The 19,756-nt window shown below is 38.7% G+C and overlaps 1 protein-coding gene across 1 annotated transcript in view; it reads right to left on the bottom strand.

The window, feature by feature from the left end:
- Positions 1-420: 420 nt before the first annotated feature.
- The window catches only part of LOC149081123 (uncharacterized), a 42,872-nt gene continuing 23,536 nt past the window's right edge, over positions 421-19,756 (bottom strand). Inside the window, exons 2-3 of the mRNA XM_089237312.1 lie at positions 9,743-9,977; positions 421-3,033 (exon numbers count right to left, since the gene is read on the bottom strand). Coding sequence (XP_089093438.1) covers positions 2,859-3,033; positions 9,743-9,977 — 410 coding nt within the window. The 3' untranslated portion in view covers positions 421-2,858. The remainder of the gene's footprint in view (positions 3,034-9,742; positions 9,978-19,756) is intronic.

The raw sequence follows: 19,756 nt of genomic DNA on the forward strand, positions 1-19,756 counted from the left end.
GAGCACAGTTTGGGAACCACTGGTCTAGATTTTTGGAATCGGCATCGAAAGGCGATTCTTGGTCTAATTAGAACTCGTGGATGCAGACAGGGGTGGTTCTAGGGCTGTGTGACCCTCGCGGCCGCGCTAAAGGAGGGACGCTAAATCGGGGGTAAGGAAAAAATAATTGCAGAAATATTTCGAAAAATATGTTGTCTGCATAATTAAGATCATGAATGTATTGGACCGATGGAGTAATTTGCAAAGAAAACTAAGTTTTGGTGCATACGCTTGGTGCCCAGATAAATTTCTGGGTTAGTCGATCGGTGCTGCCGAAAAGATGTGTCTAGTAATAATTTTTTGTAGGAAAGGACGACCAGGTCTTCCATGACGCAATATTTCGTATTCACGTGTTGTTTTCAATCAATGAAACACGTTGAGGCAACATCAACAATATACATTTTATTTTACTTTTTTACATATTTTTGTTCTTAAACTAAACACATATCCGGACAATTGATATGGCACAGTTTCAAAAGACGCATAAAGTCTTTTTTTTTTAATACTGTGATTCTGCATTTTGTTTCACGTTGTGTCTCATTTCATCATCTTTTTTTTCACATAAATAATTTCTGCGAACACCGGAACACTAAATCTGGCTCATTAACGTCCAGGTCCGACACAACATGCAATGTTCTCAAATATACAGACGGAGTCATTCTTCGCTTTCTGGAATTTCTCTTAGCATTTTCTTTTTAATATAAGGTAATGTTGCCATATGATTTTGATTTTATGTGTGCATTTTTTTAGTAACACTGTACGTGCTGATGCCACGTTTATGATGCTGAGTATTCTGCAATTGGTTGATTGAATTTTGACGACTAGTAGGGGAGATTGAAAGTGGTCTGCTAGTGACACATTTAACATGCTTAATGGCTGGTTTACACGCGTCAAGTAATTTAGTAATCATTTACTAAATTACTAAATCCATCTACTAAATGCGTTCTAATGCAAGTAATCGAATAGTGAATGTTCATTGGGTAATACGATTCCACGCCCACTGGCGCATGCGCATAGGCCATACTTAACCAAAAAAATTAACCGATTCTATCCCGCTTGTCTACTTGACAACTAAATCACTGGACAGCTTAGCAACTGAACCCGTGAATGCGACTCTTAACGTCTGCATACGTTTTGAAGTACTTGACGACTTTAAATTTAGTTAACTACTGTGCTGCTAAACCACTCATGCAGCTGGTCCATATTCCTCTGCGGAACTTCTCGCGAATTGGTACATGTTGGAATGTGCGTGAACGTGTTCTGAACCTACCATGAATCTTCTTAATTATGAGTGAAGTGTAATGATTGAATAATTGTATCTTTGTAGGCCTGTTGCTATCTAGGTTTATAATTTAGTTAACTACTAAATTACATGTCGCGTGTAAACGGAACTTAAGTCTATTGTTTCATCACATTGGTGCCCCTACTGAAATGCCAGTTCTCCCCCTAAGAAATAAATTTCTGGCTACGACTCTGGGAATAGCGGTGTTACCAGGACAAACAGTCATTACTTTTATGTGTGTATTGATCGACATTAAACCATTCGTGAGATATCCGATGGTCTGTTAGAAATCTCTATCCCCTTCGCTATAGTACGTCATTTTTAATAGTTTCAAATGGCTTTTAATGAGTCTTTTTTCAGTTAAGACCTGAAGTACACATGCGTACTTAAAAATGGCCCTGGTATCCGCCCAAATTAACTAATTAAAAGAAAATAAAATTTTTAAAGGTCATTTTGACGTAAAATAAATACAAATCAATCAAAAAAAAAAAAGAAATAAAAAATTAATAGTCAGTTTTGGCTCAGGTGTGAAGAGGGTATCTCTGGTCTATTTTTATTTTGTTTCTAAAAGTATCTACATTGACAGAAAACGGCATTCGTTGGGAAAACGCGTCGGTCCATGCGCATAAGAGGAGCAGGGCCGCAACTAGATATTTTGTCACCCGGGGCAAGCCGGCATTTGGCCGCTCCTTGTAATGTAGAAGAAGCAGTTAAAGGGTGAAGTCGGCTCCCCCTTCTGGTTCAGCACCCGGAGCATCAGACCCGCCTGATCCTCCCCCCCCCCCCCAGTTGCGGCCCGGAAGAGGAGATCACGATAAAGCAGTGCTTTTTACCCCGGGATAAGCTGGGAGATTTCGGGCGTCCGTGAGCTTTGATGAGAAACTAATTTTTTTTTGTGAAGGTTCATCTTATTCGCAGAAATAATCCCTGGCCTTCGCCTTGTTTTCACAAAGGGTCGGTGGAACAGACCCTTTCTGTTGATGTGATTTCTAAAAACCAAAAACAAAATTATGCATATAATAAGTTGCATAATGGAAAGAGTAGTGAGTAAAAAAAGATTGGTCTGTTCATATGTTTGCGTATCTGTTAATGCAGAAACGATTAAAACTTTCTAAACTTACTTATTACCTGCAGAACCTAATTACTCATGGCATTGCGTGGAAAATCAAATGGCAATCATTGAATCCGATTATCTTTTGAATGTTCCAGCATTATATCGGTGTAATATTTTATACATCACTTCGACTCACTACGATCAATCCGAACATCTCTCTGCCCGAAGGGGTTTGTATTTACTGTATGTACACACTCGATACGGTAGCCCACGTCTGAAACAACCGTTATTCGTTCTATGAGGTTATATAGCTCTGTGGTGACGAGCTCGGAACGGTGATGCGTCACAAATATATTCTCAGAATCGGCAAGAGAGCGAGAGAGAGAGAGAGAGAGACAAAGAGAGTGAATGGATCAAGAGAGTTCGAGTGAAAATCGTGATGACAGTTTAAGGTCAGTTTTATAATGTCCCGAGTGGTGCCGATTAGAAGCGCGATGCGGCAGCAAGCATCGACGAAGATGCGCTAGAGTTCGCGCTCAGCAAAGCCGACGTGCTTCCGGGCTTGTAATAGCAAGTTCCACAGAAAGACGGACAAACTGCTGCACTGGACACCGGAGGTGCGTAAAGTGAGCCCAACGAATTCGCCAACGCCATACACCTGTAAAAAGAAAAACAAAATCGGAAAATTAAAGAAAATCGAGGTGCAAATTCGATGCATGAATCAGCAACATGATTACAATTAAATTGACACCACACATCGCTAAAGCGGGAAGTCCCTTTCCGAGGGACTAACGATGTTTCCCTTCTTCACCAACCCTTTCGGTGATATGTATGGAAAAGAAATATGTTAATGTCGAACGCTGCTGTTCGGATTTGGCAATAAATTGTTTAGGTTCACAGGTCTCGTGCAGAAAATCTCCTTGGTTCCACAAAAATGATCAGATGATCATTATAATAATACTCGACCAACTACTGAAATCATTTCACTTGGTCTTCCTATCGAGAAGGTTCAAGGCTCAGATTTCGAATTGATTTACAGAAAATTCACCGACAATTCAGCTCCACGCAATTCACCGAAAGGAAAATCGGTGAAAAGCTTAGCGAATTTTCACATTGCTGTGAAAATTCACTGGCAAACAGTTCAGCGAGAGCTCCAATGCTCACTCACTAAGACACAAACTGTTGTCGGTGAATTTTTCTGTCAGCGAATCTTTCGTCGAGTTGTTTTTGCCGGCAAATTTTCCGATCAAAGAATTTTCCTTTCGGTGAATTTTAAATTCGATACATTTTTTGGTAAATTGTTGTCGGTGAATTTTACGTTCGACGAATTTTCCTTCAAATTATTTGCCGGTGAATTTTCCTTTCGGTGCATTGTTGGTGGTGGGTTTTCGGGACACGCTTCGACACGAGTTGGACCCATGGCAAAGTGGATCAGGACCCACCGGCGACTATGGTCAAAGACGTTGGGTTAATTAAAGTATATGTTCTTTAAATTTTGGGACTGGAAAAAAATTTTAAAACTGGGAAATGCCACACTTCTCCAATCGGGAATCGGGACCTCACTAGGTATCACCGTCTTGGAAGTTTTAGACTTTTCGATTCCTTTCAGAGATATCACTTTTCGACGTTGAAATTTTGACCCTGGTACACGCACGGATGCTTTCCGTGGCACAACATTCTTCGTTGAGTATAGGGCAAAACTCCTCCTCGGTCGAGGTTTTCAGACTTATTTGATTTCTCGGACAAAAGAGCTCAATAACAAGGTTCACACATTATTGAAAGCACTGGAATATTGTTACAGCGAGCTTCTCTCTCACCTGCTCAATATTCTTCTTCTTACACAACTTTGTGAAGCAGTAGCGGGTGGTGGCAGATTCTCTCTCTCTCTTTCTTTTGTCACTTTTCTGGCAGGTGTTGTATTTTATTTATCGAAATATATATATTTCCAGGTCATTTATATCTTCATTTCCTTTGTGAATGACACCGTGGTTGAAAATTTAATAAATTAATAATATATTTCATTTTCGTATTAGCTTCAATTGCGACTTGAACAACGCAAGCTCTCTGCTGGCAGATGTTATTCGTAGGGTAAAAAGGAAAAAAAACTCCTCGAAATATAGTATATAGAGATGTGGAATTGGACGGGGGGGGGGGTCTTTCACAGACGGGGGACACCTTTCGAGAAATAGACAGTGAGTGGGGAGGGGTCTTAACGAGTAGGCCAAGGGTGTCTTCAACGGTGGACCGCGAAACACATGTGGCCCGCAGATCATTTTCAGAAAATGATTAATAGCAGTGAAAAATTATTAATTCTATAAAAAATGAAAGAAATAATTCTAGAATTGTTGAAATAATTATCAGAGAGAAATTATTTCACAATCTGATCATTATTCACAAAAGAACAATTGCGTAAATATTGAAAAAGAAATGATCTCAAGATATGCTGAGAAGGAAAATAATTTCAGAATTACAGAAAAAAATAATTAAGGACTCATTTAAAGTGATTTCAGATTAAAATTAATATCAGAATTAATTAATATAATCATTAATAAATCAAAAACCTTTTCAGAATTAGTGAAAAAATTTATTTAAGAACTAATCAAAATTAATAATTCTCGATATGGTGCTCAACCTGGGAATTACCCCTCAATCTCTCAAAAACTGTTTTTATGAAAGTTACCCGTAAAAGAATCCCCCCACGAATTCCCCTATTCTTTAAACGACTCTTTGATCTCCGAGGTTTCCCATTATAAATACCTGGGCATTATATTCTCTTCCGATCTCCGCTGGAACCTTCACGTTGATTATATCTTTTATAAATGTCTCCAAAAACTCTTTTTCCTTCGCCGTAACCTAAAATATTCCACCCGTCACGTTCGTCACTTGGCGGATGAGCCATCTTGGCGTTTCCGAGAGCTCTACATACTGTACACACTAAAATCGCACACAGGTCTGTGCTTTATATTAGTGTTTCACAAAGTGGGCAATATCGTCCCCGGGGGTGATGGAAAGGTCCGGGGGGCGGTAGAAGCTACGGGTGTAACATAGGATCCTATGGGTTCACTTGAGTTGGGGGTGATGTGAAACATTTTTCTGCAGAAGGAGGCGATGGAACAAAAACTTTGGGAACCTATGCTCTGTATCATTTCGGATGGAGAGAAGTGGCGCAACATTTTGCAGTTAAGTCATTCATGAAATGATGGTAAATGAAAAAAAAAATCTCGCGAACCCCCTTTACAAAGTAGTACTCATGGACTCCTATGGGTCCGGGGGCCAGAGGTTGAAAAACATTGTTATCCATGATTTACGGAAAATTCGCCGACAATAATTAACTGCCACGCAATTCACCGACGGAAAAATCACCACTGGGAAAATTCACCGAAAACAGTAGTCGTTATTGATTGCCACAGAATAGCATGGTGTGCACAGTGCACCACTGTACTTTCACAGTTGGCTTTTAGGGCATCAGACACACGTCATAAAACAACTTTCATAAATAGCATCATCTCCAAACCGTGTGAGGATTCTCGTTTCTAGTCCGATCTAGAGGAAACGTGCATGGAATACTCACCCATGTTTTCGCGTATGGAATCCGCGTCCGTGTTTAGGACAATAGCGTGTCAAAACCAGGAGAATGATGGTTTTCCTGAATTCAATAACGTAGCCATACACTGAATAAATGCGAGTAATATTGAATTCGCACGGACTTTCTCATCAGCATTAAAACATGATGTTCAGGAATATGTATATTTCAAGTAATTGTGTGCTGGGAAGTTGCGAGTGAACGGCGATCAACTTCGTGCACGAGCTGCTGATCCGATGGGCGAAAGATATTGTGTGTACATACGAAGGTTGCTGTTGATCCCTGAGACTTGACAGATGATCTGGTGTCATTCGACCTAATGGCCGAGATTGCTATTATTTGCAATGTAATGATGTAAATTGACGTGTTCGTGTGTTCGAAAGCGGTCGTTGGAAGTTCACTTATAAATAAACATGATTTCTTGTGCCTTTCTCTATAGCGGTCGGTCAATAGCGATGAATCTTGCACGATACAGTTTAATTATGAAGCAATCCGATACCGACCGAGCTCGAACACGTGTGCGATACTTGAGCGAGAGAGCGCCAAACCAACGCCCATTTACCGCTGCTGCCAGCCACCTGCCACCGCCTCGGCTAATAGACGCGGCTTAATCGGCCGGGCCATCAACATTAATATTCATCGGCCTATAAATCGGAAACTGCCTTCGGGGGAGAAAAGTGGGCAAGGTGTGAGAAATGGATCGCGTTTCCAACATCGTCACCCGTTCAACACCCCTTCCCCCACCATCGACGCATGGTACGGATGCTTTTTCTCTCACTTATAATCACATTTAGTACATAATCCTATCATTGAATGGAGAGCCTACTTACGGCTCTGCGACTTCTGGTTGTAATTTGAATTTCGTGGATGTGATGGATCGAAATACGCAAATTTTTTGTTTTAACATGAACGGTAATCCGACATTCAATTGCTTGCATAAAAACATGTATGGTATTAGACGAGTGAAATCGGTTCGATGTCTCACAATCGGGCATCTCGTCAATATGTTTGTAAGAAAATACGCTCCTATTTACGGTCAAACTCGGTTATAACGACATCTCGACTATAGTCAGGTCATGGTCCGAGCCGATTCGCGTAGAAAATGGTGTTAATGAACCTTGCTTATGGGCGCGGTAGCTCAGGTCGATAAGATAGTCGCTTAAAGTACCAAAGGATGTTTAGAGGTGTCGCGAGTTCGATACCCGGTTCGTCCTTGTCAGAAAACTTTCCTGACACAGGGATACAACAAAAACGGCGACATGACAGCAGAAAAAATTGCTACCGCAGGGAGTTCCCCCATCTAGGGGTTAGCGCACCAACCTCTCGATGAGTATAAAAAAACGAACCTGCCGTTCGGAATCGGCAATAAATTGTAGGTCCCGGTCTAATTAGCCCTCGCGTGCAGAAAATGACCGTGGTGCGACAAAAAGGATCGAACCTTGCTTATAACGTCAATGGAAACGCAACGACCTCTCTCAGCGAGAGGTTGGTGCGCTCGGTGTGGGACACCCTCCGGTAGCAATATTTTTCTGTGATCATGTTTTGTCGCCGTTTCTGTTGTACCTCCGCGTCAGGAAAGTTTCTCACAATGATGAATCGGGTATCAAACTCGCTCGCGACCTTCCTTCGGTACTAAAGGTGCGTATCTTATTGACCTGAGATACCACGATTTTATACAAGATAATTACTTAATTTCCTTTTGCCGCATTTTGCTGGCGAATCGTAGATCCTAGAGGCGTACTTCCAATTAGGAAAAGTATCCAAATAACGTGTATTACTCAGATATATCATTTATGTTACAAGGGGGTGTATAGTTATTGAAATAAAAAAAATCACCTTTTTATACGGACACCCTGTTCTCAAAAACCCAATTAGAAATTTGTTGCTCTGTTTTTACTGGGGCCTACAAAAAAAAATTCCACGTTTTCAAGTGCAATATTCGCAGAGATATTTTTGAATTCAATAAATACTGGGAAATAACAGCATAAATCAGGGAAAGAAGCGTTGTGTGTCCCTTGGTTTTTGCTGTTCTTTTTCCAATTTCCCTCCGATTTTTAAAATTCAAATGTTTCAACGAATATTGCATTTAGAAAAATACACAAATGCTGGGAATTTACTTTGTTGGCCTCGGAAGAAGAAGCAGGGCAACAACTTTCTAATTGGGTTTTTAAGCACAGGGTGTCCGTATAAAAAGTTGTATTTTTTTATTTTAATAACTATATACAACCCCTTGCAACATGAATGACGTATTTGAAGTCCACACGTTATTTGGATACTTTTTGCAATTGGAAGTATGTGTCTGGGATCAACGGTTCGCAGGTAAAATATGGCAAAAAGAATCAAGTAATCACCCTGTATATGGGAGTGGGGAGGGCTAAAGTCAGAGTGAGTCGATTAATTCTCATTTTGAGGAAAAAGAAGGTTTGACAAGAGAATTGTTTTTTCATAGGTTCCCCAGTTAAAAATTTCACAATCTAGAGGGGAACACTATTGAAGCTGAGAATTAATTCATTTTTTCTTTCAATAGTTTAGCACTTCTAGATTGCATTTCTGCACTTTTTTGGTGCTTTAAATCCCTGCTGATTTGCTTTAGCACTGTTTTTTTCATTCACATTTCTCGCCAAGACTTATTTATGCCCAATAATAGGCGATTTCACCAACGATTGGCAACATTTTTCCTGAGAATAGACGATGTCCCGCATTTTTCGGAATCAAATATGGCCACTTCTGATTATCATGAAATAAGAACTTCATGGACACGGTATTCGATTGCATCTGATAAGATTTAAAAAAAATTATACAACCCAGATTGTGGCGTTTTTGACTCTTCGGTTATGACGGCATAATTTCGTGGAATATTCGATGTCGTTATGGTCGAGTTCGACTGAATGTGTGAGTTGTGACTGGAAATCTCGTCAACCGAACTCGTTGCAACCGAGTGTAACTACTATTAAACCACATATTCCCCCTAGTCCATATTCCTCCGCGGAACTTCTAACAAATTGGTGCGTGTTGGAATATGCGTGTACGTGTTGTGAACCTAACGGAAAGTTTGTTTCTGTGTAATGCTTGTTATGTGCAGTACTGCCATCTATTTTTGGAACTATGAATGAAGTTAATGATTTATTAATTGACCGAGTGTGACTGCAGTTTTTTAAACAGCGATCAAATTAGTGACCTTTCCCCACGATGGAAATTCAAGAATTCACATGTGTTCTAAACATTGGAGGCCATTCAAGTATTACGTAAGCAGTCCCGCCCCCCCCCCCCTGTCATCAAAAGTCAGCAAAACACAGACCCCCCCCCCTCCCTTTCAGCAAAAGTTCGTCAGCAGAATATTTCATATCTTCAAAAAGGGGTGGTTGATGACGTAAGAAACCTTCAAACCCCCCCCCCCCCGTCGATACTGACGTAATAGGTATAGCGAAAGACTTTCTTCCCACTTGTCAATACAACGTATACAGGAAGAAGCTGGTTAGTTATAATTGGGCGATCATGATTTTTGGGAACAAAAATTCCCATTTTGTCTCTATTGGGATTCGAACCAATAGCCCTCTTGCAATCTTCGTGGATCCATAGGATTCGTACTTCCATAGCGTAGTGGTTACGCACTCTCTCGGACTGTGGTTTGAGTCCCAGAAGAGGCAAAATGTGAATTTTTTCTTTCGAAAAATCATCATACCAGTTTCCTACATACCTTGTCATGTAGGTGCCCTGCGTCTGATGTTGGGTTTAGCGAGTGCTCGCGACTCAATGAAGGTCGAATTCAAGCAAATGTTTGTACCTGAACTGCTGATCCATCTGTGCCTTCTCGATGCGTTTGTCTTTAGCTCTCCTGTTTTGGAACCATATCTTGATCTGGGTCTCGGTCAGATCCAGCGATTCGGCCAATTCGAATCTCCTCGGCCTGCTTATGTACTCGTTTCTGTGATACTCCATCTCTAGTCTCAGCGTCTGTTCACTGGTGAATGTCGTCCTCTGCCGCCGCTGACGGCCGTCTTTACGCCTGCGACGGTGAACTGAACAAATAATAAATACACTAATGCTACATAACATGAATTGGAAATCATACTGTTACACGTGCGCATTTTTTTTAACAATGTTCGATCAATATTTCATTTGGTCAACAAATAATTTTGTCGAAAAGATAACAAAAAACCATTCTCGGACATTGAAACTAATGGGAAAAGATAAATTTTTCTGCTTGTAAAATGTTTCCAAATTGTGATCGTATACGGCAGTTAGTTTCCAGAATATCAGAAGAAGGGTTTGTAAATTACATTTCTGGAAATAAAATTCCAGCCTGTTGGATTTCATCAGGAGCGGATCTATCCCCCACCCCCAAGCGAAATGCAATTTTCGCAATTTCTATATGAGAATATTGCATTCAATCCATCTGTTGAAAATTACCTGTATCAACGTTTTTGATTAAATAAATTCAAGAAAACTTCAACTGATAAACGGGAAAAACCGGGACATTTTTTTCAAAAAAGTCGGGGTGGAGAAAAGAAAAGAATAACCGGGACTGTTCTAGAAAATACGGGACAAAATGTGGAACTTATGGTTAACAGCGAGGTCTAGATCCTCTCATGGATTTCATACTACTACTACTTAAACGTACATATGCACTTCGTATACATTCCTATAATATAAAGGAAGTTCCATCGTTTCAGGTGTTAGAGAAGATTATTTATGCTATACGTATGTGTGTGAAAGGGCACCGCGAGAGATTACTTTTGCATCTTTTGTTGAAGGTCCCGCGTTTGGTAAGGGTGGCCCTAGTTGAAATGCCGAGTTACTGAACTGTGTAAGCATACACCATATTCGCTCTATACACCAGGTGTCTTCAGTCTGAAACACAGCGCTAGCCACATTTCACTTTTTAATGAAGTCCGCTGGCCAATATGCTCGGGGGCATTTCGAAAATGTTTCAGACCTGTGTGTGTGGGGGTGCTCGTCTTTAGTTTTATATAAGAACTTTCGATTCTGAAACAATTCTGGGGTGCCGCATATCACCGTGGGTGCTCGACAGCGCCCTCGGCTCCGAAGTCACTGACTGAGTTATACTCAACATGTAATCAAAGAGCTGTGGAGCCACGCGTTGGAGATCCCTGCCGTACACTATCAAAAGGAAGAAAAAAGTATGTACAGTATTTTTTTATCTTTCAAGAGAGAATCCCACTCCGTTAAACCATCATTGCAGCTGTTCCGACCGCGCAACAAGCTTCTGTTTTTCAAAAGCTGTCTTGTATTCTAGTAAACGACTCGGAAGGTAAAATACAGCAGTTTTATTTCCCGTGATTATTGTTTTGTGTTTCCTCGGCCCTCCCTCAACAGGAAGGCGGGATGTTGGCCCTCTTCGGGCTTTCTTTTCTAACGTCGGGGTAAAATAATGGAGGAGAGACTGCCATAACACTAAGTATTCTACCGTGTGCTGGCGGTGAACCGAGTTGGTTGCTGTCTCGGCACATCCCTTTGCAATACACGGCAGGCATGCACGCAACAGCGTGTATTATTACTTGATGACCCCGAAACGTCAACGCGGCCGTGACTCGTGATCGGAGACGCTTTGTCAGCCCAGCCCGTTCGTTATCGGTGGAATTTCTCCTGGCAGGAAAGTGACGCGAAAACATCTTTTTTTCAATGTTATTAAGTTGTTGGAATTTTAATGTTAATTCAAATCAATATGTGTATGCTAATGAGTTCGCTGTCAGTTTGACGGCATTCGGTGAAGATAACCTTCCATCAGAAGAGCTCTTTAATTTTAATGAACTAATTTCGAAGCGACTTTTTTATGTGCATCTCATCATCAAATGTTTTTCGAAGAAGGCGAAATTTTCTAGATATAACAAAAAGCAAAACGGATACACATTATGATGATATTTTACTTCTGTGTCGGTGCAAGGGAACAGGAAGAGGGGGGGGGGAAGACGTATAAGTGAAAATAAAGAATAATGCACACTAAATTGAAAATATCTATGACATCAAAATTGATAGGCGCAAGTGCATTAATGCATTAAATTTTAATATAGATACTGGTTTCATTCTCACAGAACATCTACACAGTATATATACAATGACATATGTCCTGACTGACTGATTCATCATCGCCGAGCCGAAACCACTGGAGTTATGAATATGAAATTCGGTCAGTAGTTTTATTTTATGACGTAAAGACTCACTAAGAAGGGGTTTTTCAAAATTCGACCCCTAAAGGGATCGAAATGCTCTGTAGAGAAAACATGTCGAGTAAAAATCGCTGAAACTATAAATTTGAAATTTGGTCAGCATCTTTATTTTATGATGCGAAGATTCGCTGAGAAGGGATCTCTCAAAATTCACTACCTAAAGGGGGGTCTCAAGGAAGAATTTTCGGATTAGCAAATTCACGCGAGAAAAGCTGCGGATAACAGCTAGTAAGATATACTATTTCTTCATCCAAACCATATAAAGCAATTTAAAATCAAACACGGGTTTGTTGAGGCTCTCCTGGAAAGCCATCTTTTCGATTTGCACGACTGGAAGTTAGTTGTAAAAATTACGAAGAGTTTTCTCTAGCCTCTTTAAAACATTTGCATTTTTCCCTGGATTATATTTTTTAAATTTTCCTCCGCATCGATCTCTTTATCGTTGTCATACGTATTTTAGAAGCAATGTTTTGTAGTTCTCCTAACTCAGTGATCATCTAAATTCCATTCGTTCATTTTGAATGGAATCAATAACTGCTTTCCTTTACCCATTTTAGATATGGGAAATGTAGCAAAGCTAATACAGACTGGAATGAATAGTCAAACATAAAATGTGTGCATCTCTTGCCAGAGAAAAAATGTGTAATTTTTCTAATACACTTGCTATTGGTTGCAAGTTCTTAACCTTTTGTGGTCTCCTATGTCGAGTCCACCTCGACAATCGACCTGGACCCTAATACTGGGGGTCCTCTTTAGTGAGATTACAACATTCGCACGAATGTTACCAAGAAGTCTTATTGGTTGCATATGCTCGAAAGTGCTATGCTTTCGTGCTACTCACAAGGAAGGGGGACCAAGGCGACGTCTTCAAAAAGCTTTGAAAAAATTTCCACTACCGATAAATGATTCTACTCATTTAAATATGCACAGAAATATAAGAATATCGAGCGGAATTATTTTATGGGGGTCACTCAAAAAAAATTCAAATATTAATATTTTGAGTGCCAATAGAGGCCAAGAATGAAATAAAAAATCCCGCAACCCTAAAGTCTTAGAGCGACGTCATTCTAACACCACTAGATTTGATACACAGACAGAGGGAAAAAGAGAAAAAAACAATTTCTGAAGAAAAAAAGCTGGGGAAAAGAAGTATTTTATAGATATCACCAAGAGAAGCGCGAGAGATGATGAGCAGCCAACTGCTGCCATTTTTAGTAATTTTTTGTAGTTTTAATAATTACATTCAGCCGCTAATTTTTTGTTTTTGTTGTGTTTCTGGGTTAGATGAATATACTTGAATTTTTTGAAAATGACACCCTTGGACCCTTTCCTTGTCAGTAGCACGTTCATCACGAGCACAACAGAAAACGGTAGTTTTTTCCTCTTCCTCTTCTTTTATTATTATTATTTTCTTTTTCGGGGGGAGCATTTATCATTTGCCGAGATCGGAAAAAATATTTTTCTTGAAAGTAGGTGGCAATTTCTAGAATGTTTAGTGATTTACAGCCCCTGTGGTGGTCATAGTGACGGACTCGCATCGCGAGGAACCGGGTTTGAACCCCACCGGTACAACAGTGATGGTCGGCTGAAGTTGGCTTTCTGTAGTTCCTAACTTCGAGACGTGAATGCGAGGCGATCTCCCCGTCAAAAAAAAAAGTCTCACCACAGAGAGGAACAGGCCTACAAACGGTATAAATGATAATCAGTCGTTACACTTCACTTCTGAAATATAGATGATAGCACTGAGAAAAATCAGACACAAAACTAGATACGCACTCGGGACTGTTAGGTACACACACACTTACACTTCCGGCACAACTCACTAGATAGGTCTATCGCCACAGGCAATAAATATACTGAGTTTTGCTCGGTTTGAAAGAAATGAAGCGATATCTATACTGCGGCAGTTATGATGCGGATCAGGGAAATTTTAAAAACCACTTAAGGGGTTAAAACACTGATAAAAATGGTCGACATTTACGTGCTTGGAAGAAAGAATCGGGAAAATTCAGCAAAAAAATATAACATTTGAAAAAGAAGTGGCATCGATGCTTTGAAAAGTTTGGCGCAATTCAATAAGACCCTGGTTGATCGAAACCATCGAAATAAAAATCTCGTAAAACGAAGGATTTGTTCTTTTTAAAGATCTTTATACATTTATTGCAGGCCTTCACACGCGAGTCGGGGGTCACCTGACGTAACGAAACGGTCGTCTATATTATAAGTACCAAATATGCGTTGCCTTTAATACTCATTATTCTTTTGGACGCGAGGTGCCGTTGTCATGACTGCTCGTATCATTTCACTTTTTTGAAACAAATCGACAAACTCGTGATTCAATCGCCGGCGCTTTTTTTTCACTCGCGCACTAATAATAATGACAACAACGTAATGAAATATTACGCACACACACTTCTCGTGGTGATTTAATTCGTAACGTGTCGTTTCTTAAAGCTCGAGCATTATTATTTAATAACAGGCTTCGTAATATGGTTGTTTCATTGATCAAATACCGAGATCAATTTTAATGCCTTCCGCTGCACAAAACGAAGTCACGTTAACTCTTTTTTTCCAGGGCAGCACTTCCCTTGTTTTTTTGTATTTGGGGATATGTAGTATTAGACAATCAATTGGGGGAAGGGGAGGCCAGAAAAAGTTTAATTTCCGACTTCTCGTCGCAGGTGTTTTACTTGAAAAACACACACAAATGCTTTATATTTTATGCTCCTCCCTCCGAAGAGAAAGTCAATAATATGCTCGTGTGTAATTTCCTTATTGCCATCACGTGTATCAAATAATAGTAATTTCTCGATGGCTTTTACAACCGCGGCCATCTTTTGAGGAACGTTTTTTCTGATAAAGGAAAAAAGTACAGCATGTATACCAGTCTCTTCTATATAAACTGATTTGTCTCTTCTCAGAAAATTTTCTTTCCCATCGGCCTCCTCTCTTAACCGTCCCCTAGTGCATTATTCTATTGCCTTCCCACAAAGGATGATGTTGCCCACTTTTGAAAAAATTACCACTGCTTCGAGGGTCGTTTGATAAGTTAGGTAAAAAACTGTGTTTAACTTGTTTAGTGGGGGTAAATTGTATTTTATTTTTCAACATGCTAACCGGTTATTATGCACAATCGAAGAGTATTTCTGTAAGCTTCATAAATTAATCACTTTTACCGCCGATTATGCATAATACCCAAACGTCGTTGGTAAATTTAACAAGTACTAAAAAATTATCATTTATACCGGAGATTTACGCATAATACCCAAGCGTCGTCGGGTGGTTGGCAAACATGATAAATCTTACTATAATGACGTACTATAACTACAGCAGAACCAAGAACTTTAAAAATCTAGTTGATACATCATTATTAAATGGATATTTTTACGAGTTAAAATATTCTATTGTAAGCCAAATTTATAAAACAGCAAATATTAATGATTTAGTAAACTATAGATCAATATTAATTCTTCCAGTTTTTCGAAAATAATAGAGAAATGTATTAATTATTTAAGAAGCTGATTAGTTTTTTTTTGCATCTATCCAATATGGCTTTCAAAACAACAAAAACACTGAAATGGCTATTTCTAAATCAAGTAATCATTTAAACAATGGATTTAATAACGATAAATTCGGTAAAACGATACCATTACAGTTTTGTTAGATTTAAAACACCATTCAATTATGTTGATTTGGATATTTTAACAAAAAAAAACCAAAAAATCTATTTTCAGCGGGCATAAGATTAAATGTACAAAACTGGTTTAAAACATACTATTATAATAGGCAACAAGCTGTTATAGTAAATGGTGAAATCAGCACATTAGAAAAGGTAACGAAAGGAATCCCGCAAGGATCAGTCCTAGAGCCATCATTATTTCTCGTTTATATCAATGATTTATGTAAAATGAGTTTAAATGAACAATTAACTTCATTCGCTGATGACACTATCTTTTACGTTGAAGATTCAGAAATGATATATCTTTAAAAAAAAGTTGAAGAAGACCTATTTGAGATAAATACATGGCTAAAAAGTAACAAATTAAAACTAAATACTCGAAAAATATAAATACAAGGCCACAACAGGCAAAATGCTCAACGAGGTGGCTGAGAAAAAGATGCCCGTAACAAATATGGATGTCATATATTTCAAAAAAATACAGCTACCCAATTAAAAACACAAAAATCACAAAAATGATAAAAAAAAAAAAAAAAATACATTTGCTCCAAAACTAAAACTATCAACCATGAAACTGATATGTACATAAAAATACATAGTCACTGCTTGTACCAATCGAGCTTACAATGTCAAGAAATTGAAAGATTTTACGACTATAACTATTCAGGAATTATAATACAGGATGATCTTAAATGGAATCTGCAGCGTGAAAAAAAATAGTTTAAAAAATTATAATCGCCAATCCTATACAAACTCAAATACACGATTGATAAATCTCTCTAAAGGACATCTTTTATGCGCACGGATTTATTCAATAATAACATACGGAATTTATGCCTGGGGTGGGGGCATTTGATACAACCATAAAATCACTTGTAATAAAATAAGAACATTAATAACAAGTACTAACGCCAAAAAACAATAAAACAGAATGTCACACACGGAATGTATATAGAATTATGTATATATGAACTACGTATATAGAATTATAAAATTTGTAACAGTAAATAAAACAGGGCTAACTTTGAAACGGAATAGAAAATCTGCTCGATATAGGAATATTAAGTGCCAAGAGTCAATAAAACATTAGTTACAAAGAGTTTCTGTTACGAACGTGGGGGGGAGGGGGGGGGGAAGAGTTCTAAAATAGTAAATCTTTTTCATACATGAACATCGTGCAAATAGTGATATGAGCTCAAATTTTTACATTTACTCATTTGCAAAAGATATGAACTATGAAGAAATCATGTAATTAATACAGATGATTGATAACAGTAACAAAAGATGATGTAATGTTTTTTTCACAGTATTGTTGAATTTTGATTAAGGGCCGTTCACAAGTATTACGTCAGCAAATTTTTAGTCATTTTTAATCTCTCCTCTTAGCAGCAAAAGTCAGCAAAACTCTGACTCCCCCCCCCCCACCGTCAGCAAAATTTCGTCATCTCTGCCCCCCACCTCCTAAAACATATTGATGGGATCAGAGACGTACGCGTGGAGGGGGGCATGAAGGGCTCGTGCCCCCCAGACGATCAACAATTTATTTTTTAATGCAAAAAATATTTAAAAACGATGAAACTTTCGGAAGAAAATACCTTTATAGGTTATTATAATCAATTTCTGTTAATTTCAATGCTATTTGAAGGCTAAGAACTCAAAATTCCTTAAGAAATTCATTGCGCACCTACTAAGCCATATAGTAAACCCTTAACCCCGGGATCACATTTAGGTCATCTGATGGCCTGCCCCTCTCAAACCTAATTTTGTAAAAATGAAGCGGCACATTCACAGATCGCTTAGATAACCCATGGCACAATTCCAGAGCATTTAACCGGCCCGTGTAACATTTTCAGATCACTCAAGTAAGAACATGGCACATTCACAGATCACTTAAGTGACCCGCGACATAGTTCAAGAACACTTAAGTGATCCGTGGCACATTTATAGATCCCTTGAGTGACACGTGGTACAGTTTTAGAGCACTTAAGCACCCCCTCCCACCCCAGTGCGGATCTACGTCGCTCAAGTTACCCGCGGCACATTTTCAGATTACTCAAGTGATCCGCGGCATAATTATGGATCACTTGAATGATGCGTGGCGCAGTTCCAGAGCACTTAAGCGGCCCGCGACACATTTCCTGATCACTTGGATTCGCGAAACATTGAGATCACTGAATTCGATCTGTAGGGGACTTATCAATAGGGAGAATGTTAGTTCGGGTGTCCACAAAAAAAAACAAAAAGGTTTTTCTCGTTTTTGGCGCACCGAGTAAGATGCCCGATTAAGAATATTTCATATTTTTATAAAGGGTGGTTGATGGCGTAAGCATCATCCAAACCCCCTCTCCCCGTTGTCATCAAAAGGCAGTAAATCAGAACCCCCCCCCCCGCCCCATAGATGCTGACGTAATACTTGAATGACCCCTTATTCCCCAATTTTTTTTTTTCTTTTTTTTTGTTCTTTCTAAATATTATTGATCTTATTTGTTATTGTGTATATTGCAAGGAATTGACTTTTTGGAGTTTGATCACACATTTTGCACATACTAATAAGATAGAATGTAAATGTAAAAAATAAAAAATGATAAAAATAAAAAAAGATGAACGATTATATTTCATTAAGAATGTAAATTAAAAAAAATCCTTGAAGAAATGAATGACGGTTGCCAACATGCAATAGATTATTTTTTGCCGACTTACTGGAAGGACACCCCTTAGGGTCACGGAGTGAATGTTCCTAATGTTATGCATTTATATGTGTTTTTTGTTTATTGTACCAGTTTGTACTTGTGTTTTTGTCAAAAAAGGAAAGGCTAAGAAAGTCCATTACGAACATCTTATGCTGAGAGCTGCTGGTTGCAAATCATCTGTTTGTCAAATAAGTGAGAGTCTAAGATATGGGAGATTTTCCGAAGCCGAGGAAATTTTCTTCCAATTTTTTAACTAACGGCGTGTTCCAAAGGACGCTACTAAATTTTACTAAATTTGTTCTACTAAATTTTATTTATTAGTTTTAGGTGATGTGAAATGCGATTTAATTTTTTTCCCATCAAATATGATTGAAATGATTTTTTTTAATCACATAATTAGAGACTAAACACATTGAATTTTATCATATTTTGTATATGTGTGGGAGAGGGGGGAAAAAAGGAGTAATTTTTTTATAAAAAGTCTCAGTTATTCGACTTACACATTTATACGATGTTTTGACTCGGCCTCTTCTCTTGGAGGTCGTATAAACGAGGTTTCACTGTATACATGATAATTCGCACATATATTGTATACATTATATCGGGGTAGGATCGTAAAACTTTTTATCATTATATCGCGTTCTGACTATATTCATCACACATATTAGACTCATTTGGAATTTTTTTCATATTTATCAAATTCACCAATTCACTAGGGCAGCGGTACTCAAATTTTTGTCACCCGCGGCTCCCCTGCCCAATTCACGATTCATCAGTGAGTACCCAGAATAGTTTTGCAGATATTTTCCCGTATAAAAGAACCACTTATATAAAAGCACTAACAGACATACAAATTACTATCTCCAGCTCGCCGTGACGCCTCTGACATACGTTGGCGATGCTCCTAGGAGACGCGACTCACACTTTGAGAAACACTGTACAAGGGTATTACACATAATCTCCGTAAAACTGACAAGTTTTTTAGTATTTATTAAATTTATTAACGATGGTTGGGGTATTATGCATGTTCGGTGGTAAAAGTGATAAATTTATTAAACTTACCAGTCCCGTGAGGCTTTCCTTCCGTTTTTGAATTCCGATTTCTGCGAATATTGCTCTTAAAAACGTGAAATTTTTTTTTGGCCTCGGGAGAGACAGGGCAACTTTGTAATTGGGTTCGTGGCAGGGTGTTAACATTTTTATTTCAATAACTATATATCCCCTTCCAACACGAAAAACTT

Source organism: Pholcus phalangioides, unplaced genomic scaffold (assembly GCF_987345545.1).
Source record: "Pholcus phalangioides strain wild (caught in Gottingen) unplaced genomic scaffold, Ppha-v1.0 ptg000010l_1, whole genome shotgun sequence".
In the NCBI taxonomy this organism is placed as follows: Eukaryota; Metazoa; Arthropoda; class Arachnida; order Araneae; family Pholcidae; genus Pholcus; species Pholcus phalangioides.